The sequence below is a fragment of the Lutra lutra genome, chromosome 12 (assembly GCF_902655055.1).
Source record: "Lutra lutra chromosome 12, mLutLut1.2, whole genome shotgun sequence".
Classification (NCBI taxonomy): domain Eukaryota; kingdom Metazoa; phylum Chordata; class Mammalia; order Carnivora; family Mustelidae; genus Lutra; species Lutra lutra.
The window spans coordinates 65,134,002-65,156,221 of NC_062289.1; the positions used below are offsets into that span (position 1 = coordinate 65,134,002).

A 22,220-nucleotide genomic window follows, 5' to 3' on the forward strand; every position below is an offset into this window, starting at 1 on the left:
TACCCCTGAGGGATCAGTCTTGGCAAGAAGGTTGGACTCTTCCTACTTTTCACCTCACCTTCACTTCCCTTTTTTTCTCCCCCATCAAAATTAGAAAAGGGGTCGTGGAAGGATTTTTATGCCAAACAAATTGCTCTTTCGTCTGGGGTCTTTCAGACTCTGATCTATTTCCCCTGCCCCTGCCATCAGCAGTAGCTCTGCTGGCTTCAGGTCTCTCGGCCTTTGGCAGGCCTTGGCCACCCACTTGTGTCCAGACCCAGCACTGGCCCATGAGCTGCTAGAGCTTGCTGCTTCTTATGTAAAGTCCCTTTAAATCCGTTCTTTGTGGCTTTCTCATCTAACACTCAGCAGTCCAACAGATAAGCCTGATTTATAATATTGTCCGGACCGTTCTTGCCATTCACTTGGGCCTGGAGGTCATCTGTGTCCTCACACTCCCTGACCCTGCCTGTGTAAGGACCTGTTGTCCAGGCCCAGCAACATCTTGGGGAGAATTTTAACTTTTGTTTTTGTGTCTTTTATATTGTTGGCTTCTAGTTTTTAATTTTTTCTGTTATAAAAACCATGTATGTTCATTATAGAGAAGTTGAAAGATAGGAGTAGAATGAAAAAAACAAAAATCCTTCATAACTCCAACTTTAGAGACAATTGCTGATGGCATCCTGATGCTTCTGCATCCCTAGAGAGATAGAGCTATGAGTTTGTTGGGCTCATCCCACCTTGAAAACCCGCTTTGTGAGATTCTGGGGCCTATATCCCGCTAAGATGGGAAAGTCCTGTGATCTCTTGGTGTGGTACTCAAATTCATAACCCAAATCAAAGGAACTAGCCCCACACCGACCTCCACCCATCTGCCTCCAAATCTCTATGGACCCCCAACATAGTTGTTCCCTGTGCTCAGACAAAATCCTGACTCCCCTTTTTGCACTTCTCACAAATGATCCTCAGCAAATCCTGTCAGACTTTTCTTTCTACCTTTAAAGTATATCCAGAAGCTGGCCACTTCCCAGCATCCCGACTCCTGCCCCCTGGCCCCAATCTCCTTCATCTCTCTTGGACTAGGGAGGCAGACGCTGCTTCCACATAGGCCCTCTCTGCCTTCTCCACACATACACAGAGTACATCAGTAAAATATGGGTCACATTAGGTCCTTTCTGTGCCCCAGACCTGTCAGTGCTGCCCATGGTCACTCAAAGTAGAAGGCACACTTGTTTCTAAGGCCTGCAAGCCCCTCTGCCATCCCAGCTTTCCCCCTCTCTGTCCCTTGCCTACCCTGCTTCATGCATGCTGGGGTCCCTGCTGCCCCTGCCCTCCAGGCATGTTCCTGCTTTAGTCTGTACCCTCACTTGGCAGTGCTCTTTTCAGGCAGCCAAGAAACTGCATGCCTCACACCTCCAGGGCTTGTCTCCGCTATCCCCTGCCCACCATGTCTAGAATGTCATGCACATACATCCATTGATTCTTCTAAGCCCCCTCATGACTCTCTTTCCCCTTAGCTTTGATCAATGTCTGATATCTAGATCTCACTTCCCTTGCCATCTGTGGCCCCCCTCACAGACTGGGTGGCTGTTTGTGTCATTCACTACTCCATTCCCAGAGCCTGGAGGGTCTGTGTTGAGTGGAGAAAAGGACCTGGGCTCCAGAGCCAAAATCCAGCCCTGCCTTTGCCAGATTAGAGGCCATGAGCAGGCAACCTCACCTCTGCAACCACGGTGCTTCAGGGTTGTCAAGAAGATTCAGCCAGGCTGCTTGGCAGAGCCTGTTGAGGGCCCACCCAGCACTAGGCCGGTCCGAGGTGTGCTGGGACCACACCACAAAGCAGGAAGCCAGCACCTGGCCTAGTGATAGTTCAAGAATGGGCTTTTTGATAGAAAACGGCTGGGATATTAGATCATAAGTGGTCTTTATTTTTTTGTTCATGCTTTCCTTGGTTTTCTAAGTTTTGTTTGTTAAGCGTGTTTTTTTTTTTTTTTAAGGGGTGGGAAGGGGCAGAAGAGAGGAGAGTCTTAAGCAGACTCCACCCCCAGCACAGAGCTTGACGCAGGACTCCGTCTCAGCCCTGAGATATGACCTGAGCCAAAATCAAGAGTCTTTTTTTTTTCCTCTTAAGATTTATTTATTTATTTACTTGACAGAGAGTGTTCACAAGTAGGCAGAGAGGCAGGCAGAGAGAGAGGGAAGCAGGTTCCCTGCTGAGCAGAGAGCCCAGTGTGTAGCTCAATCGCAGGACCCTGAGATCATGACCTGAGCTGAAAGCTGAAATCAAGAGTCTTAACCAAGCTTAACCGACGGAGTCACCCAGGTGCCCTGAGCATGTATTCCTTTTATGTTCCTTTACATAGTCCTCAGCTTCGCAGAGCCACTAACCTTCGTTGCATACTTGCAGTTTATGCGGGAGATGGCAGGAGCCTGGCAGATGACAGTGGAGCAGAAGTTTGGCCTGTTTTCCGCGGAGATAAAGGAAGCGGACCCCCTAGCAGCATCAGAAGCCAGTCAGCCCAAACCCTGTGCCCCCGAAGTGACCCCTCACTACATTTGGATTGATGTAAGTGCTTCTCCATCTTTTGCCCACTATAGCTGTGAGGTCAGGCACGCCCCCGGAACCAGTGGGCCAGTAAACGTGGAGCTCCAGGTTTAAGACTGCCTTACCTGGGGATGGGGGGATGGCTCTTCCAGACTTGTCCCCAGCCCCTTGCTGGAATGTCGTGCTTCCCCTAAGACCCCCACCCGCCCTTCTGTTGGCCCAGAGCTCCACCTTAGCTGGCCGTGCTGGCTCCATGCTGGCTCCATGGGCGGGCAGGCCAGGCCCCAACAGAGCAACACGTTCTCCTTCCCACTCAGTTCCTGGTACAGCGGTTCGAGATCGCCAAGTACTGCAGCTCAGACCAAGTGGAGATCTTCTCCAGCCTGCTGCAGCGCTCCATGTCCCTGAACATCGGTGGGGCCAAGGGGAGCATGAACCGGCACGTGGCGGCCATCGGACCTCGCTTCAAGTGAGGGGCTCTCCTCTCATGGTGGTGGCAGGGGTGGGGTGCGGGGAGGTAGAGCTGCTGGTGCGGGAGGCAGTCTGTGTGGGAGGTTCCCGAGCTTGGTCTGGTTTGTTTTGTTTTGTTTTGTTTTTATCAGAAACCAATCAAGCCCTAGTATATGCAAGGCCCTTGGGGAGGGGATCTGGATGGAATGATCTGGCCGGCCATGCCCAGGGCTGAGGAAGTCAGCCAATGGGCTGTCCATAGCGTGGGAGTATTCAGGAAATGGTTCATTCAGGAACCTGGGGCACCCAAATGTTGGGCAGCCTTTCTAAATTGGCTGGGGGTAGATGGTAGTGAAAGGATACTGGTGTCACAGTGGTGAGTGAAAACAGCAGGTGGTGTAGTGGAGCTCAGGTGTGACAAGCTCAGACTGGGGGGCTGGCAGTGACTTTGGGCCGGTCTCTTTACCCCCCAGAGATCTTCACAGAAAACTTCTGATAGTGCTGACTACACCAAGTTGACTTTTGCCAAGTCCCATGCAAAATACCAACCACGCCAGGGGATACTCCCTTTTGGGGGGTATGTGACCTAATAGGGAGGCTCAGGCCCGGTGCTACGGTCAGGGGTGCTATGGACACAGTAGGCTGGGTGAATCTGGCATGGGGAAGGACTGAAAGTGCCTGGGTGGTCAGTTGTAAGGAGACTGAGGGGCCCCCTTTCAGGGTATGCTGCTCCTCCTGCCTGTACCCCTTCCTGCTGCCCACTGCCGGCACCGGCTCTTTCTGCTCCCCTGAGCTCCAGACCCATGTTCCTGCAGCCCCCGGGCACCCCTGGGATGGTGCTTCTCAGACCACTGTGGGGAAGGGCTAGTACTCTTTTCCCTTCATTTCTAGTCCATCACAGACCTGTACCTTTATAAAAGGCATGAGAATAAAGTACTAGAAAAGGCTTCACACTGGACCCCCACAGCAATGCGAAATTGCTGTAGAAATGAACAGGATCCCCTCTCAGTTTCTGTAGTACCTCGTCACAGACCAACACCATCTGTAGATGCCCATCGGGTAGCCCTGGTCTGGCAGAAACCAGATGCTTGGTAAATGTCTTTTTCTTTTAGCTTGAATTAAATGTTCCACCTTTGTAGCCCTAGGGGTGACTGCGCTCAGAAGGTAGTTGGCAGGTGGTGTGCGATACACGCACTCTGGTCAAGGCAGATGAACACAAATTGTCCGTTTACCCCCAGTTAGAATGAAGGTTTAAAAAACAACAACTAAAAACAATAAAACAACCTTTCCTAAGACATTTCTGGTCCAATAACCTGAGGAGTGGCAGTCACCTGGCCGGGGCCACAGTCCTGGCCTCCAAGAGCTCTGTCATCCAGAGACGTGCCCCGAGCCCAAGGGCCACATGGTTGGTACAGGAGCCAGAGACGACTCAGGCGTCCCTGGGCGGCGCGCTCTGACTGGGCCCCGGTGTTCTCTCGCAGACTGCTCACTCTCGGGCTGGCCCTCCTGCACGCCGACGTGGTCCCAAACGCAACCATTCGCAACGTGCTTCGCGAGAAGATCTACTCAACCGCCTTTGACTACTTCAGGTACTCCCCCAGCTGTGCTGCTCGCAGGTGTCCCACATCCCCAGAACTCACGGCACAAAACAGTGTGGCCTGACTCATGCGCTGCCCTCCTTGTTCAGTAGCTCTGAACGGCCCTGGGTTAGAAAATGCTCAGTCCTGTGCTGTGTTTCCACGTGTGTACTCAGTTAGAGCTAGCCTCCCTATACAGTGTACACACATTTCCCCCCAGTTCAGTTGACTGAAGAGATTAACCGCATCCATTTAACTTTCCAGTTCCCATGAATGGTAATTGCACAAAGAATTGCTTTGCGAGTGCGTAGGTTGTGTTGTCTAGAGACAGTTGCAGCTGCACGATGCTCCACAAGGACACCATTCAGCCGAGGGCTGTCGATAGCACTGGGGTTAGTGGCAGAGGTGGCCATGAGAGGACTCAGAAAATCGTCACTCTTTTTTCCATGAGAATGAATGAGACGTTGTTGCTGATGACTAGCTCTGGGCTCACCTTTTGTCATTCAGAGACCACTCCATGTCACCTCTCACATGCTTTTATAATATGCATGGCTTCTAGTCCCAGAGTCTAGGCACTTAACTCTTGTCTTCTTGTGGTTGTTTGAAGTTGCCCCCCAAAGTTCCCTACTCAAGGAGAAAAGAGGCTGCGTGAAGACATAAGCATAATGATTAAATTTTGGACAGCCATGTTCTCAGACAAGAAGTACCTGACTGCCAGCCAGCTTGTTCCCCCAGGTAAGCCTTATCCTCAGCTGGGCAGCTGCTCCTGGGTGGTGGGGCCGAGGCATGGAGGCACCCGGGACAGTGGTGTGAGGTGGGCAGCCCTGCAGGAGCCCAGTCAGAACAGTGAGGGTCCCGCCAAGTCCTGGCCATGGCCCTGCTGCACGGTCACGAGACCCAAAGCCTGCCTGTCCACCACGGGTCCTCCAGCCTCAGCTGACAAACATGAATGAGCACAGGAGGCCCTGAGCAGAGGCCACGTGACATAACGTCCCCCAGCCCCAGCCAGTTCACCAGCCGCCACTGCCTATCTGACAGCCCATCCTGGGGTAAGGCCCAGGTGCCAGGATGATTAGGGCACTGTCTGCTGTCACCTGGTTGGTGATGTCAACATGAGATTGTGGGAGCACCCCTCAAGGACAGGCCCTTGCCCCCCTCCCTGGAGTTGGGGAGCCAGGGAGAGTTTTCTGGAAGAGGTGACATGTGAGCCGAGTCTCCGAGGATAAATAGGAGCCAGGGGCCGACAGGGTTAAGGAAAAGATGCTACAGTGTAAGCAAGCAGCAAACCACAAAGAAACATCCTGTTTCTCGGAGGAGCATAGTTTCTGCAGGCAGACCCCCAGCCAACAACCTGACTACAGGAAAAGGAAAGGCAAATTAAAAAGAGATTTTCTGAAACTGCGTCCTGGCTCCATGGAGAGCAGAGCCGGCAGCGCTCCTTGCCTGCCTGTAGGGCCTGACTCACTGCGGTGTTGATGGGCGGCGTCACGCTGGCCATGAGAGAGCTGTTTGCAACTGATCAGGATTGCCACCCACATTTTCTTTTTTCTATTTTAAAAGCTAGGAGGGGGGCGCCTAGGTGGCTCAGTTGTTTAAGCGTCAGACTCTTGATTTCAGCTCAGGTCATGATCTCGGGGTTGTGGGATCAAGCCCCGTGCCAGGCTCCATGCTGAATGGGGATTCTGCTTGAGATTCTGCCTCCTTCTCTGCCCCTCTCCCACACCGGCATCCACACACACTCTTTCTCAAATAAATAAAATCTTTAAAAAAAAAAGAAGAAGAAGAAGGAGCACCTGGGTGGCTCAGTGGGTTAAAGCCTCTGCCTTCAGCTCAGGTCATGATCCTAGGGTCCTGGGATCGAGCCCCACGTCGGGCTTTCTGCTCAGCGGGGAACCTGGTTCCCCCTCTCTGCCTGCCTCTCTGCCTAAGTGATCTCTCTCTCTCTCTCTCTCTGTCAAATAAATAAATTGAAAAAGAAAAAGAAAAAGGCTAGGAAGAATAGAATACGTTTTAGTAAGCTTTCTATGTAGAATGGTTCAGAGAACTTCCCCAGGGTACCTGGCTGGCTCAAGCAGTAGAGTGTGCCTGTGCCTCTTGATATCAGGGTGGTGAGTTCAAACCTCACCTTGAATGTAGAGCTTACATTACAAAAACAAAACAAACAAAAAAAAACACTTCCCAGAGGCTGGTTTATTCTGCAGATCCATCAGCACCATGTCTCTCCCTCCCTGCTCTTGCACTGCCCACCTTGTCTCTGGTGAAAATCCAGACTCCTCTTTCTGGAAGCAGCAATGTGTGTGCCTACAGATAACCAGGACGCCCGGAGCAACCTGGACATAGCAGTCGGCTCCCGGCAGCAGGCCACGCAGGGCTGGATCAACACCTACCCCCTGTCCAGCGGCATGTCCACCATCTCCAAGAAGTCAGGTCGGTTGCAGGTTTGCTGGTCCAGGTCACATCCTGGCAGTTCAGACCGTGAGCGGAGCACTGAAAGGCAGCTTCCTCTGGGGTTCTAGATGTGAAGGGTGGGCCAGTGGACTCACAGACATGCACTTGGGCCTTCTCTCTCCCCACCCAGGCATGTCTAAGAAAACCAACCGGGGCTCCCAGCTGCACAAGTACTACATGAAGCGAAGGACGCTATTGCTGTCCCTGCTGGTAAGGTGACCCCTGTGCTATGGCCATAGCACCGGGAATGGGAGCAGAGTGGCATGTGAGTGCACGTGGAAGGCACACTGATGTCTCATCTCACCAGGCCACCGAGATTGAGCGTCTCATCACATGGTACAATCCACTGTCGGCCCCAGAATTGGAGCTGGACCAGGCCGGAGAGAACAGTGTGGCCAACTGGAGGTCCAAGTACATCAGCCTGAGTGAGAAGCAGTGGAAGGACAACGTTAACCTCGCCTGGAGCATCTCTCCTTACCTGGCCGTGCAGCTGCCAGCCAGGTAGGCCCCGGTCTCACCTGCCTCATGAGGGCCTTGCCAGAAGCCCCGTAAAAGGACACCTGAGTAAGGAAGAATATGATGTGGTCACTGCCAAGGAGGGTCAGAGAAGTGATATTAGAGGCCTGTTCCTCTGCCCTAGATGTTGACCCAGTGTTTCTGTGCAGTGGTTACACAGCACAGATGCCTGCCTGGAGTGTCCCTGTACCCCGGAGCCCAGGCACAAGGCGTCAGAGCACATTCGCGGCGCCGGTCTCGTATCTGAGGAGAATAGGAGCACATGGAGGCTGTCGCTCCAGGGCGGCCGGCCTGGGGAGCCTTTGGTTTGTTCCCACAGGCCTTTCAGTGACAGGCTACTCAGATTAGGTGGCCAGCAGCCAAGTGTCCTGTGAACTCTCCCCTCGTAGCTCTCCACAGTCAGAGCTCTTAGACCAGTGGTAGCCAAGAGGGGTCTCCCAGGACCCTGTTACGTCCACCAGAAGTGCATCCGCCCCACATGCAGGGGTGGACATTTCTTCCCCACGAGTCCACACTTGCCTATTTACCGCTTCCTCCTCCTGGTTCTAATTCGGTCCTCTGCATCAGGACCGCAGCCTGATAGTGTTCGTGGAAAGTCTACCTTGTGTTAGCCTGAGGCGGTGCCCTCTGAAAATGTACCCATCCTCCCCTCTGCTGACCTACCTTCCGGCCCACGGGCTGCCATGCCATAGATGGTCTGCTTCAGCACCAAGGCAAGGGGGTGTTCTGAAGGCAAGGACTTCAGAAAGGGGGACATCCTTTGGGGAGTGTAGGATAATTCCTGTTGGAGATCATTCTGTCATTCACGTTGTAGCCAGTCGTAGTGTTGTTCATTGTAAACACTCATGGTCAGAGTTACTGATATGTCAGTAGCGTCGTGTTTCGGTGTCACTTGGCACTAATCTGTATCCCTCCAGTTCAGGTCTCCCTCTACCTCCCTCTCTTCTGGGGAGGTGGGAGAGGCCCCTCTACCCACACACTGCGTGTGCCATAGGTTTAAGAACACAGAAGCCATCGGCAACGAAGTGACCCGTCTCGTTCGGTTGGACCCAGGAGCCGTTAGTGACGTCCCTGAAGCTATCAAGGTAGTGACGCACGCGGGCTCAAACTGCACAAAAACAAATGCCTCCTGGGGCGCCGGGGTGGCTCAGTCGTTAAGCAGCTGCCTTTGGCTCAGGTCATGATCTCGGGGTCCCGGGTCCGAGCCCCACATTGGGCTCTCTGCTCAATGGGGAGTCTGCTTCTCCCTCTGTCTCTGCCTGCTGCTCCCCGTTTGTGTACCCTCTCTCGCTACGTCTCTCTGTCAAGTGAATAAAATCTTCAAACCAAACCAAACAAAACAAACAAATGCCTCCCAGATGCCTGGAAACTAGAAATGTGACAAACCTGGCAACCTCAGCGGGTTATTAACTTTTCTAATTTCCAGTGTTTTCCGTTTCTCGAGTGAGGCATTTATTATGCTTGCAATAGAAAAATATTGACTGTACTTCACACAAGTTAGAATTATGCTACTTTGCATCATGTATCAGAACATTTCCCCACATTGTTGTAAATGCTTTATCATCATCACCTCGGGGCTGCCCCTGATGTAACGGGATGGGACTGGGTGTTTCCAGAGGGGCCCCAGGGACTGCCTGTGCCAGACCATCTCCCTGCTTCCTTCCCAGTTCCTGGTCACCTGGCACACCATCGACGCCGACGCGCCCGAGCTCAGCCATGTGCTGTGCTGGGCGCCTGCGGACCCGCCCACGGGCCTCTCCTACTTCTCCAGCATGTACCCGCCGCACCCTCTCACTGCGCAGTACGGGGTGAAAGTCCTGCGGTCCTTCCCACCGGTGAGCTCACGTCCTACCTGAGTCAGCCTTGGTGGGACCACAGGCCGTGTTGAGGTGGAGACAGGAAGGACGGGCTTTATCTGAAACTTGATATGGGCCTGATGAAACGTTGCTCCATCTTAAGCATGCTTCAATCCCATTTCTGTTCAGGCAGTCACAGGAGACAGATTTAGTTGACTCAGATATGTTGGGAAGTTGACTTGAGTTTGGTGCCAGTTGTGGCTGCGTGGGCAGATCACCCAGCCGTGGACTGCTGGGAAGGCTGGGGATCCCATGTGACAGCCATAGTGACAGGGGTTTGGTAGCTGACTTGCGGAGGCCCCAACACACAGGACTTCTGTAACCTCAGCGCTTGTCCCCGCACAGGTCCCCAGCAGTGAACACACATGGGCCATAACCCCTGTCCTTAAAGATACGGGAGCCTTGTTCCTTTTGCTTTTTCTCATCCATCCTGTGTTTCAAGCCATCACCATTTTCCTTGCTGTCCTCTGGTTCTTTCCCTGGTTCTCAGTCCTCTGTGATCGCCAGCAAGACACCTCCAGCAAGGTGTCCCATGGGCTGAGTGACAGCAGGGCCGTTCCAGGTTGGAATGGGGCCCTGGGACAGCCATTTGTGTTGCCTTTGTTTTCACTGTCCTGGAAGTAAGGAATTATTTTCCCTTCCTGGAGGTCATGATCACTTGTCCTCCTCCTTTGCAGGACGCGATCCTGTTCTACATCCCCCAGATTGTGCAGGCCCTCAGGTATGACAAGGTAAGACTGTGCCAGCATGTGCTGTCCCTCCCTCTTCGAGCTATGCTGGGCGATGGGGCCTGGGGAGCAGGGCCGCCAGGCTCTGACCCGGTCCCCGACCTTTTCTCATACACACCTGAGGCTGTGGCTGGTGCTCATGGCCAGGAGGCCCACCTCACTCCACCTCACCCCGAGGCCCTGTCTTGCTGCGCCGGGTGGGTGGGCTCAAGAAGTATTGCCAGCCGCTTCCTCTGTCCCTAAATCCAGCTCCCTTGTCTCTTCAGTGGGAAGCAGGGAGGGTGAGACAAGATGAAGTATGTATTAGTGTGCTCGGGCCGCCATAACAGAGAACCACAGAGCGGGGGCTTAAATGTATTTCTCACAATTCTGGAGGCTGGAAGTTGGAGACCAAGGTGCCCATGGGGTTGGTTTCTCTTGAGGCTCCTCTCCTGGGCTTGCAGATGGCTGCCATGTCCCTGTGTCCTCATGTGGTCTTCCCTCTGTGTGTCAGTGTCCTAATCTCCTCTTATTATAAGGACCCCACATTGGACTAGGCACCACCCCAATGATCTCATTTGAATTTAATCAGCTTTTTATATATTTTTTAAAGATTTTATTTATTTATTTGGCAGAGAGAGAAATCATAAGTAGACAGAGAGGCAGGCAGAGAGAGAGGGAGAAGCAGGCTCCCCGCTGAGCAGAAAGCCCGATGTGGGGCTCGATCCCAGGACCCTGAGATCGTGACCTGAGCCGAAGGCAGAGGCTTAACCCACTGAGCCAGCCAGGCGCCCCATTAATCAGCTTTTTAAAGGCCTGTCTCTAGACACCATCACACTGAGGCGTATGTATATGACTTCAACCCATGAATTGTGGGTTGGGAGGGCACAATTCAGCCCATCATGTACAGCACACCTGTACGTGAGTTGCCTAGCCTGGGGCCTGGCACAGAAACATCCCCAACACGGGGCTGACCACAACCCTGAACCCACACTGCCTGTGCTCCATCCCAGCAACTGCCCTCTACCCATGCTAGAGTCACACTGGGAAACCCATAGCGAGGAATTATTTGAAGTCTGACCTGCTTAGTAAGCCCAGCTAGCCATGTTGAGGACATCTGTCCAGAGAATACTTTACCAGATACAGGGGCCACAAACTACTGGTCCGGGGAGAGGCCGCTCTTTCAGAAGTCTTCCAGAAGAGCCAGCCCTTCTTTTTAACTTTAGGACAGCGCAGTTAAAACTGAAGTTACGAGTAGAACATGACTAAGAAGGAGAAAGAGGAGAGTCCTTAGGATAGTGGCCGTGGTGTGTCAACTCATGAAGAAGTGTCTGTGTGTTAGAATTTTCTGGAACCTGCCCATCACTGTGGAACATTGTTCCAGACAACCAGTTTATAGCTGAGTTTTAGTACCCAGCCTACTCATTCCTATTGCTTGACAACAGCAGATGCTGGTTGGAGAGTTACGGTTCTTAGAGTCCAGGGGGAAGCACAGAGGAAACAAAAGCCGACTCCTTCCTGTTTTGCAGACCTCACCGCCTGGGGCACCCCCTGCCCCACCTGCCCCACCAGCCAGCTAGCAAGCTGGAACTTGGCCTAACCCCTGCACTGGGCTCACACATCCCCAGGCAAGCTTCCTCACACAGCCGGAAACCACTGGGACTCGCTTCTTGCTAGGTCTGCAAGTGCTGGGAGTCCACTCCCGCACTGGGTTAGTCTCTCTCGGCAGAGAGGTGTCCAGCCTGCGCTGATGGTGACCTTGCTCTCCTATAGATGGGCTACGTGCGAGAGTATATTCTGTGGGCGGCATCCAAATCCCAGCTTCTGGCACACCAGTTTATATGGAACATGAAAACTAACATCTATCTGGATGAAGAAGGGCACCAGAAAGACCGTGAGTATTTACTTGGACCTTCCCTCAGGCCTCCCCTCCAATCTTTAACCCTCCAGAGCCCTCCAGGGCCTGTGCTGCCCCCACCTATCGCTCTGCTTCCCATCCTTTAGTGGAAACATCTCATCTTTAACATCTAGCAGGAGCAGGACCCCCTCCTTCTTCAAGCCTTTGCTAACCTCACCTGCAGACTCCCTGCCTACCCTGGCACCATCCTGCTGCTCCCCAAACCCCTGTGAGAACTTCTCACCCTGCACTTGACCTAGCAGTTCCATGTAGGGATGAGGCGGCCACTCAGAGCAATGGTTCTCAAACAGAGCTTGTTTGAGAGCTTTTCACACCCTTAAAAACTAGTGAGACCCCCAGAGAGCTTCGATTTACACAGGCTTTAGCTCTCAATGTTAACCGGTGTTGGATGGCAAAACCAAGTCATTTAAAAAATATAAGCCCACTACATGTTAACATAAATAACGTATTCTTGTGAAACATAATTCAAAAAGGAGCAAGAAGAGTGGTGTTGCTTTACAGATTTGCAGATCTCTTTAATATCTGTAATGTCATGACATCTTTAACGTAGTAAAAAACAGCAAGATTCCCACTCCGCTTCTGTATTTAACCTGTTGAAATATGCTGTTTTGGTTGAAGTCAATGTGGGGAATTCAGCTTCACACAGACACGGAGTTGGAAGAGGAAGGAGGGTTTTAGTCGTCTTTCTGGTCCCTATAGATAGTCTCAGTTGATACTGCACCAAACCACAAGTGATAGGTTCTTAATGATTAACTGTGATGTGGATTTGAACTTATGTGAGCGAGTTTCTCAGTGTGATGGCGTCTGAAGACAGCCCTTTCTTTAAAGTCCATTGGTCTCCCCAGCGCTCTTACCCACCCCCACCACCCGCAGGACTTCGAAGCATTAAAGATCACGTCTGTGAATGCCCCACCGGTCTTATAAAACAAACATTTTCAAGTGCTGGGAAGCTGTCAAGCTCACAGTCACAGACGCAGGTTTCTTAAAACTTAGCAGTTTTCCTCAAATGGCAGATTCACCTTGCTCATTTTTCAAGGAAATATCTGCCATATACCTAAGTCCAAATAAGTATATTTTTGTCCGCCAGTCAATCTCTTAAGTAAAAATGGTGTTCCCTGAAACAAGAAATTAGTTGAGTTGGAAAGTCCAATGCAAGGTGCTTTCCTGCGAGAGCACAGCATCTACATACTTCCCATGCGGCCGACTGCCACGTGACTTCCCATGGCGTCACAGTAGGTATCCCAGAGATGGCTTCGGGGTAGAGTGTCATCAAGTTAGTCCTTGCTTATCACCTCACCAGGGACATTCTTAGTGACACTGGCTTTTGTTCACACCACGGGAGCAGAGCCATGAGGATCCAGTGACCACTAGCACCTCGGCCACCTGCTTGCGCCTGGCCTTGCAGGCGTCTACACAGCAAGGAAGGCAAACAACCTGTTAGTGTAGTTTTGACCGGGGGGTCTTAAAGGGTCCCAGAGACCCTCCAGGCAGCTGCGGACCACACTCTCGGGGCAGCTGAGCTGGCCTGGGTGCTGGGGAACACCTGAACACCTGGACTGCATATCTGGCTAATGTGTGGGGTTTCCCTGAGGGCCTTTGGTGGCCCAGCTGCAGGCTGTCCCTCTTGGTTTCTCTGTCAGCTGACATCGGTGACCTCTTGGAGCAGTTAGTGGAGGAGATCACTAGTTCCTTGTCGGGCCCGGCCAAGGACTTCTACCAGCGGGAATTTGATTTCTTTAACAAGATCACCAATGTGTCAGCCATCATCAAGTAAGTGGCACCTCTCAGACCTGGATCATGGGGATTGCCTGGAGGGCCCCACTGATTCTAGTGAACAGCCAGGGTTGGGAATCTCTGCCCTGGCAAGTCAGGTCTCATGAAAATAGAGCAAAATGCACAGCCATGTGAATTTCAGAAAACCTATGTTAGTTTCATTTTGGATAATGTCCCATAGTTTGAAGCCACCCTGCTCTCTCCAAGTTCCGAACCATCCTGGGGTATTAGGAAAACCGGACTCCTTTGCAGCTCCCAGTGTCATTTTACTGATTTATCTTCTGGGCCGCCTATGTGTGAGGGCTGACACATTCCCTGGGCATTGGGGGCCCTGCCTGTTTGTGTGGGATGGGGCCCTGGAGTCATCAACTGACCAAGGGCCTAGGGGAGGCCCCGGGCCGCCTCTCCTCCCAGGTGCCTCATTTCCCTAGGCTGTCCCTGGTGCTCAGGCTTCTCTCACCTTGGTCACCACGTGGTTTCACCGTACGTCCCGAGGGCCTTTCCTGGGTCCAGTACTAAGTACAGCGGTGATGCAGCAGCTTCTAGCCCACAGAGGCCTCAAGAAGTGGGAGGGGTGTTCCTGGGCATCCCTTCAGGCGCCTGATTGAACTCCGCACTGTCATCCTCATCCCAGGCTTGCAGGAGGTCCGAGGGGCCTGCCCAAGGCCATGATGCAAGGAAACAACAGAACTAGCACTTGAATGTAGGCCCCAGAGCCAGCTCTGTCCCCTGAGCATCTCTGAAGCAACATCACACACCCCACACAAGTGAGGGGGAAAGACAACCAGAAAACTCCACCTTAGTCCCCCGGGGCCACCTGGCCCCTGATGAGTGTGGGGCAAGGACCCCTCAGGGTGGCCTCCTGGAAGAACTGGGCCTAATAGGGCCCTCAGTAGTAGCTAGAACTAGGAGGAAAGGAACAGAGAGGCAGACAGGAGGGGCCCTCCATTGCCCCCCGAAACCCCAGAGGCCAGTTCCTGCAGCAACAAAGCAAAGCATCTCTGTCCTGTTTCTCAGGCCCTACCCTAAAGGCGACGAGAGGAAGAAGGCATGCCTGTCGGCTCTGTCTGAAGTGAAAGTGCAGCCGGGTGAGCAGGCCGCACGGTTGGCTGATGAGCTGGCTTCTTTCTGCGGGCGGGCAGGGCGGGCATGGGGACCAGGGAGGTGGCCAGCCCACGTCAGCCTGGAGCCACTTCTCACCTGACACTCTTTATCTTCCTTATCCCAGAAGAGGATTCAGAAGCCCTGTTGGGCGTAAGGGGAGGAAGAGGTCACACTTGGGCTCCCTTTGACTTCCGTTCTGTCCCTCAGGCTGCTACCTGCCCAGCAACCCTGAGGCCATCGTGCTGGACATTGACTACAAGTCCGGGACGCCCATGCAGAGGTGAGAGGCCGCCTGCCATCTGGCAGCTCCCTTGTACCAGGCTCTCTTTGCTCCCGCACCCGTGCCATGTTCCTTCTGTTGTTTTTCAGTGCCGCAAAAGCCCCGTATCTGGCTAAATTTAAGGTGAAACGATGTGGAGTTAGCGAACTTGAAAAAGAAGGTCAGTGAAGAATCTTTGACACAGTTTGGGATCTAAGTGTTTTCCCTGGATGATGGCAGTTTCCTTGGGTGTGTTTAGTTTATGACCAGCTCCCCGTGAAAGGTGACATCCCTCTGCTCTCAGTCTGAGCCCTGGTTTAGAGGTGGCTGGCATGGAGCTGGTGTAGAGTGACAGAGACCCCTGGAGTCCAGCCCCAGGTCAGCCACTGAGTCCAGGAGGCACCTTCCTGAGGCTGAGTGGCCCAGGGCTCAGGGGGTGCCATGCAAGTGACGCAGGCCCAGATGGCTTCAGCGGCAGAGATATTACCCCACAGTTCTGGAGGCCTGAAGTGTGACATCATGGTGTCAGCACGCCTGTGCTCTTTCCAAAGGGTTCCAGGGGAGAATCTGTTCCATGTCTTCTTTCCAGCTGCCGGTGCTTGCAGCAAGCCGTGGCCATCCTCTGCAGCCTTGTCGCTCCCACCTCTGCCTCTGCCTTCATGAGGCTTTCTTCCTGTGTGCCTGTGTCCTGCTCTGATAAGGCCCACCCTATTTCTTATGAACTTGACTATATAGGCAAAGATCCTATTTCCAAATAAGGTCAATTCTGTGGTTTTGAGTGGGCAGGAATTTTATGGGATACTAGTCAACCCAAGCAGAGAGCTTTGTGCCCCCCAGCCAGTATGGGACAGACCTTCCACGGCCTTCCCTGCACTCTGGCCCCCAAGTCCTCCCCGGTACCCTAGGGTACAGATACATGCACTCCTGCCCCCTAGTTCCCAGTGCCCACCACTGGTCCTGGACACACCTGGGTCCCCTCTTCCTGTGAAAAGGGGGCTCCATCTTCAGTTCCATTTAAGCCTAAACATTCTTTGGAAGAGACCCCTGACCCTGTGGCTCTCCCTGACCCCAGGTGCCTGCCGGGCCTCTTTGGCCTCCTTAGGCTTTGCAAAGACAATCCCCAAGGTTCCTAGGGTCCTGGGCCTGTAAGCAGGGCTTGCCCCAACCCCCACAGAGGGCATCTCCCTGCCTCCAGGCTAAAAGGCTGCCTTTCCGCCCCGTGCAGGTTTGCGGTGTCGCTCAGACTCTGAGGACGAGTGTGGCACGCAGGAGGCTGATGGCCAAAAGATCTCGTGGCAGGCGGCCATCTTCAAAGTGGGAGACGACTGCCGGCAGGTAGTGAACGGCCGGGCCTTCCCTCCCGGAGGCTCCAGGCATGCTGCAGGGTTCTTGTGCACAGAACCAGAGATTGGCTTCCCACATTGGGTGGAGGTGCCACAGAGGAAAGCGGGGCTTTCTGTCTAACCCAGGGGCCTCTCCAGTAGGTCCCACCCACTGTCCATCCCCTGCCACCCAGAGGGAACTGCCCTGGGACAAAGGCACCCTGATCGCGTCCCCCATTAGACAGCACAGCCTCAGTTCAGCCCAGTGCTTGATGGTCCTGAGAGCCCAGCCCAGCATGAGGGGCAGTGAGGCCAGACATTCCAGGCTCCTGCCTGGCCATGGCCTCCTTCCTGCCGCCCTCCTCACTGCTGGGGATCAGGTGGACTAGAGCATGGCAGGTGGCCCGCTGACCACCCCATGCCTCCCTGGTCTCCAGGACATGCTGGCTCTGCAGATTATTGACCTTTTCAAGAACATCTTCCAGCTGGTTGGCCTGGACCTCTTTGTTTTCCCCTACCGGGTGGTGGCCACCGCTCCTGGGGTAAGTTTCCTGTGCAGGAGCCCCTGATGCCTCAGGCCGAGAAGAGTCCCGCCTGCAGGCCTCGGCACCTGGCCCTTCCTCCCCAGTGCGGAGTGATTGAGTGCATCCCCGACTGTACCTCTCGGGACCAGCTGGGCCGCCAGACGGACTTTGGCATGTACGACTACTTCACGCGCCAGTACGGGGACGAGTCCACCCTGGCCTTCCAGCAGGTGAGCGGCAGGGCAGCCCCAGAGCTGAGATGGCTTGCACACGCCATCCCGCCTACACCCAGCACTGCGTGTGGGCCAGTACCCTGCTTTTCTGAGTCTTTATACATTTGGGGGTAAAACCAGGGTACCCCATAACCTTCCTTGGGATTCAAAGGAACCTTGAGATAGACTCCTCAGGAGAAAGCAAGTTCGTGGGTGTGGGAGAAAGGGTTTGCTGCTCCTGAACCCCCAGATGCAGTCACTTGTCCCTTCTGTTTTCAAGATCTGGCTTGCTGATTTGGTCTCTGATTGTAAGGCTGGGAACAAGAGCCCAGAGAACAACTCCCAAGCCTCGGGGTCCCAGGCAGGGAGGCAGGAGAAAGCCCGCAAGGCCCCGGGAGGTGCAGCCCTTGGGGGACCATCTGTGAGCACCTGGGCTCTCTTCACGCAGGCGCGCTACAACTTTATCCGGAGCATGGCTGCCTACAGCCTCCTGCTGTTCCTGCTGCAGATCAAGGACAGGCACAATGGGAACATCATGTTGGACAAGAAGGGCCACATCATCCATATCGGTCAGCTGGGCCCCAGTGCCGCCCTCTTCCTCTCCCTTCACTCCCTAGAGGCCAAGGCAGGACAGCAGTCCCCACCCCCACAGAAGAGCCAGACATGTTGGGGTCACCCAGCCAGGAAGGGCCCAGGCCAGGGAGTTTAGCTCTAAGGCCCAAGCTATTGGCCACCAGGCTGTGGGGGCAAGTAGTAGCAGCAGGACTGCAGGGCGTGGAGTGCTCTGGGGTCAGAAACCAGAACCAGGCAGAGCACGGCTCACCCAGCCCCAGGTCCAGCGTTTCTGCTCCAGCCTGGCTCCCCAACTCCACTTCCTCTTTTCTCTCCTGCCTGCTTGCCACCGCCTGCCCCACCTTCCCCAAGAAAACACAGCCTGGGGCCAGCTCATGGGGTGTGGGAGCCAATAACTCCACCCCGTGGCTGAAGCATGCCCACATCTTGCCCTGGCACCCGATCCTATCAAGAATGGCTTTGGGGGTTTTGCAGACTTCGGCTTCATGTTTGAAAGCTCACCTGGCGGCAACCTTGGCTGGGAACCAGACATCAAGCTGACCGATGAGATGGTGATGATCATGGGGGGCAAGATGGAGGCTACGCCCTTCAAGTGGTTCATGGAGATGTGTGTCCGTGGCTACCTGGCTGTGCGGTGAGCCCCAGGGAAGGGCCATTGGGGTTACCAAGACCACAGGGAGGAAAGTGGCAGGCTGGCGCTGGTCCTAGTTGCCACTTAATCCCACAAGGCCAGCCTTTGGAGGTCCCATGGGCCCTTCTCAGGCCCCTTTGTGGATGGAGGGGCTGCAGTTCAGAAGAGCAGGCCAAGTTCTAGGGGCTGCCTGTTGGCCTGGGCAGCCTGGGCCTTGCCTTCCTATTGCTGCTCTGCCCACCTGTGCCAGTGGCTTCCTGCTCTGAGCGACAGTGTCCTGCCATATTCTGTAGTCTCCAGACGTGGCCTTGCCTGCCAGGACCTTGGGCTCCCTGCTCTGAGTACCTCATTCACCCCTTCACCCAAGCCTGAGATCTGCCATCCCCCGGGCTACATGCTGAAGACTTACTGTCCTGGCTTCAGAGTATCACATGGCCAAGGCCACCCAGCAGTGTTGTGGCATCTGAACTCCAGTCCTGAGTCTGTCGGAGCCCGCATCATGGTTGCTCAGAGGATCAGGCTGTGTTCACGCTGCACGCCTGCACTTCCTTAGCCAGGCACAGAAACCACGGCTGAGGCCTGGGGTGGGCGGACCAAGGCACAAGGCTCAGCCCAGTCCAGGGTGTGTGGACAACCCCCGCCCGGCCACCTCGGGGGCTGCCCCACCGAGCCGCAGAGGTGTGGGTAGGTGGGCCGCTGTGTGCGGCTGTCATGTGCGGGCTGCGCTGCGGGATGGCGGTGAGCAGGGTCAACCTGCTCAGGCCAGCCTTCTTCCCCTTCCTTCCCTGCCTCTCCCCAGGCCCTACATGGATGCAGTCGTCTCTCTGGTCACTCTCATGTTGGACACGGGCCTGCCCTGCTTCCGTGGCCAGACAATCAAGCTTTTGAAGTAGGTCCTGGGCACATGCGCAGGCCATTTGGGGGGCAGTTGTCCCCTCCGGGTGGGAGCCTCCTTAGTGCTGGTGAATGTGATCATTATCAAGGCCACGCACTCTCTTGGGAACCCCAAAGCAGACAGGGTTCCTGGGTGAGGCCCTCTCACCACACCAGGGCTGCAGACATCCCAGGAGTCCCTTCATTTCTCAAGAACACAGGGCCGGCCCTGCCCCCAGGCCTGAGGCTGCAGCAGCTTGGTCTTGGGCTGGTCCTCCCCCAGTGCAGGGGCCACACAGCTGAGGTGGTGCTGGGGAAGGGGACAGGCCCTCCAGAAGCAGCTGGGGACAGTGTTCATGCCCCTTAGAACTGTCCCCAAGAGGGAGCATTCCCTGGGCCAGCCCTCACCTGAACAAATTCCCACAAATGCTGAGTGCAGTCTCTTAGCAAGCCCTCATCCCCACGGGGAGGGTGGCCTCGAGGAGGCGGCAGACCTGACACGGCCCTGGCCCCCAGGCACAGGTTCAGCCCCAACATGACTGAGAGGGAGGCTGCGAACTTCATCATGAAGGTCATTCAGAGCTGCTTCCTCAGCAACAGGTGAGTCCCCTTTCCTCTCCTATCCCTGGCCTCCTGCCGCACAACAGTGCTCTCTGGGCACCTGTGCAGGGCCACTACACCCAGACTAGGTGGCAGGGATGCTGCTGTCCCAGGGGACTCTCTGTCCCACAAGTCCTGAAGGGAGTCCTTGCAGAGTGACAAGGTACTGGGAGAGGGGCCAGGGATATGCGGAGGGGAATACCCAGCAGAGGCCCCAAGGCCCAGTTTCCTGTCTGCCGCCCAGCCTGTGAGGCCGGGCGAGCTCTGCATGCAGAGGGCATGGGGCTGGGGAGCAGGGAGGAGAGCACAGCCCAGCAGGCTGGATGAGGAGCAGAAAGAGCTCGGGGAGGCCTCAGCCCCACCCCTGCTTCCCCACACATTCCTCAGGCTGCTGCCTGGGCCCCAACAGCAATCCCACACCGTCCTCAGGACTGGGGGCAGGGGCTGGCCAGTTGGCCATTGTGACAGGGGAGTGGAGAGAAAAGGTGGTGGTTCTGAAGGCAGAGCGGGGGCTGAGCACCTGGGCGGAACTGGAGCTGAGCTTCCCCACCCTGACCCCCTGGAGGGGCAGACGTGGAATCTGAGAGGAATGCTGAGGGCCGCCCAGGGTGGGCCTGATGGCCGCAGAGAAACAGGAAGTGGTTCAAGGGTAGCATGGGGACCTGACCAGAGGGGTTTAGAGGGCAGGACAGGGGAAGTCTCTTCTGATTGTTTTGTTGGCAGAGTAAGGCATGTGCTGGGAAGGATGACAGGGGAGGAGGACAGGGTCTCACTTGTGTACCACAGGCCAGGCCAGGGGCCACAGTGGCCCCACAGGGACAGCTCCTGTCATTGGATTCCCAGGCCCAGGACAGAGGGCAGGCATCTAGCTGAGGAGGCTGGGCAGGAGACAGAGCAAAACGGGACTCACACAGCCTTGGTGTCCCTGGTGGGGGAAGGTGTGTCCCCTGGAAGAGGGGCTGGCAGGAAGGCCAGAGGGTCTGCGATCTTGCATTTGCACCTTCAGGGAGGGGAAAAGGGACACCTTCTAAATGCAGCTTTCCAGGCGGTGGTGAAGGACTCAGTGGGGTGAAGGGGCCCAGAACTAGGTGGTCTCCTACAGCCTCCCTCCACTCCCTCCCTCTGCTGTCCTTCCAGGAGCCGGACCTATGACATGATCCAGTACTATCAGAATGACATCCCCTACTGAAGGAGCGGCGGACCAGCAGTTGAGGCCACCCCCCCCACCCCGAGCCATCCTGCGGTCGTGGAGCTGAGCGAGCACACCCCCACACCCCGGCTGCTGCGTGTGGTCGAAGGGGGTGAGCTGCCGGTGGCCCCGTCATTCCATCCATTGGAGTTATTTTTATAGGATAAATAGGACAAATGTACACCATGCAGAGCCTGGCAATCTACTCCTCCCTGGCGTGACCCACATGTGACGTGTGAGGCTGGAATGACAATCATCTGAGGACACCTTAGGCATGGGTGTGAATATATTTGCACTGGACACATTCCCAGCACATTCCCTACCTGTCTTACTGCATAGGTACATGAAGTATTTTCTTGTGTATAAAAAATTGTATTCAACTTAAGATTTAACCAATGTGAACAAAATAAAAACCAGCAGAAGTGTGGTGTCCAGGGGCACGTTCAGCCGAGGGGTGATTCCTGGATATGCTGGGAAGGGAGCACAGCAGTATAGGGACAGGGGGATGAGTGCGGCTGTCCAGGAAGCCTCTGGGGGCCCAGGCGCACCAAGAACACCTGTTCCAGCTTTCCCACCTGCGTCTCCGTCTCTCGTCAGCACAGGTGGGGCTCCGTGTCCTGCCTCTGCTCCGGCCTTTTCCTGTTTCCAAGTACTCTGAGACTCCAAAACCCTCGTGCAGCCACCCCCAGCGGCTATCTGCCCCCACCTACCACGGCCTCTAGTCCCTTCAGCGGACAGGAAGCAAAGACCCCGAACTAAAACAGATGACACAGAGCAACTAGAAAAAAGTCACCAAAGTTAAAAATGCAAAAGAGCAGTTAAATATAGCAGATAGAGGTGAAGAGAAAAGCAACCGAGAGAACAGAAGTACCAAAAATGAAGCAAAAAGGAAAGTTGAAGGAGAAGCCCCAGTCAGCTTCCAGCAGGATTCCAGAGGTGATGAGAAACACGAACACTCAGCTTCAGGAAGCACAGCTGAGTCCTGAGCAAATACGAATATAAGAACAGAATAAAGAAGCCAAGGGGGCCAGGGTGGTGCAGTCAGTTGAGTGTCCGACTCTTGGTTTTGGCCCAGGTTTTGATCTCAGGGTCTGGTCGTGGTATTGAGCCCCGAATCCGGCTCTGCGCTCAGTGGGGAGTCTGCCTGAGGATTCTCTCTTCTCC

The 22,220-nt window shown here is 54.7% G+C and overlaps 1 protein-coding gene across 1 annotated transcript in view; it reads left to right on the top strand.

Annotated features, from left to right (window-relative positions):
• Window positions 1-21,502, top strand: part of PI4KA (phosphatidylinositol 4-kinase alpha) — a 123,026-nt gene extending 101,524 nt beyond the window's left edge. The window contains exons 33-55 of the mRNA XM_047698289.1: window positions 2,387-2,545; window positions 2,842-2,993; window positions 4,456-4,563; window positions 5,159-5,286; window positions 6,859-6,978; window positions 7,130-7,209; window positions 7,307-7,500; window positions 8,510-8,600; window positions 9,183-9,350; window positions 10,049-10,102; window positions 11,852-11,972; window positions 13,637-13,766; window positions 14,787-14,857; window positions 15,081-15,153; window positions 15,243-15,313; window positions 16,358-16,467; window positions 16,892-16,996; window positions 17,083-17,208; window positions 17,639-17,759; window positions 18,238-18,397; window positions 19,194-19,283; window positions 19,784-19,867; window positions 21,005-21,502. Of these exons, the coding sequence (XP_047554245.1) occupies window positions 2,387-2,545; window positions 2,842-2,993; window positions 4,456-4,563; window positions 5,159-5,286; window positions 6,859-6,978; window positions 7,130-7,209; window positions 7,307-7,500; window positions 8,510-8,600; window positions 9,183-9,350; window positions 10,049-10,102; window positions 11,852-11,972; window positions 13,637-13,766; window positions 14,787-14,857; window positions 15,081-15,153; window positions 15,243-15,313; window positions 16,358-16,467; window positions 16,892-16,996; window positions 17,083-17,208; window positions 17,639-17,759; window positions 18,238-18,397; window positions 19,194-19,283; window positions 19,784-19,867; window positions 21,005-21,056 (2,568 nt within the window). The 3' untranslated portion in view covers window positions 21,057-21,502. The remainder of the gene's footprint in view (window positions 1-2,386; window positions 2,546-2,841; window positions 2,994-4,455; window positions 4,564-5,158; window positions 5,287-6,858; window positions 6,979-7,129; window positions 7,210-7,306; window positions 7,501-8,509; window positions 8,601-9,182; window positions 9,351-10,048; window positions 10,103-11,851; window positions 11,973-13,636; window positions 13,767-14,786; window positions 14,858-15,080; window positions 15,154-15,242; window positions 15,314-16,357; window positions 16,468-16,891; window positions 16,997-17,082; window positions 17,209-17,638; window positions 17,760-18,237; window positions 18,398-19,193; window positions 19,284-19,783; window positions 19,868-21,004) is intronic.
• Window positions 21,503-22,220: the final 718 nt, after the last annotated feature.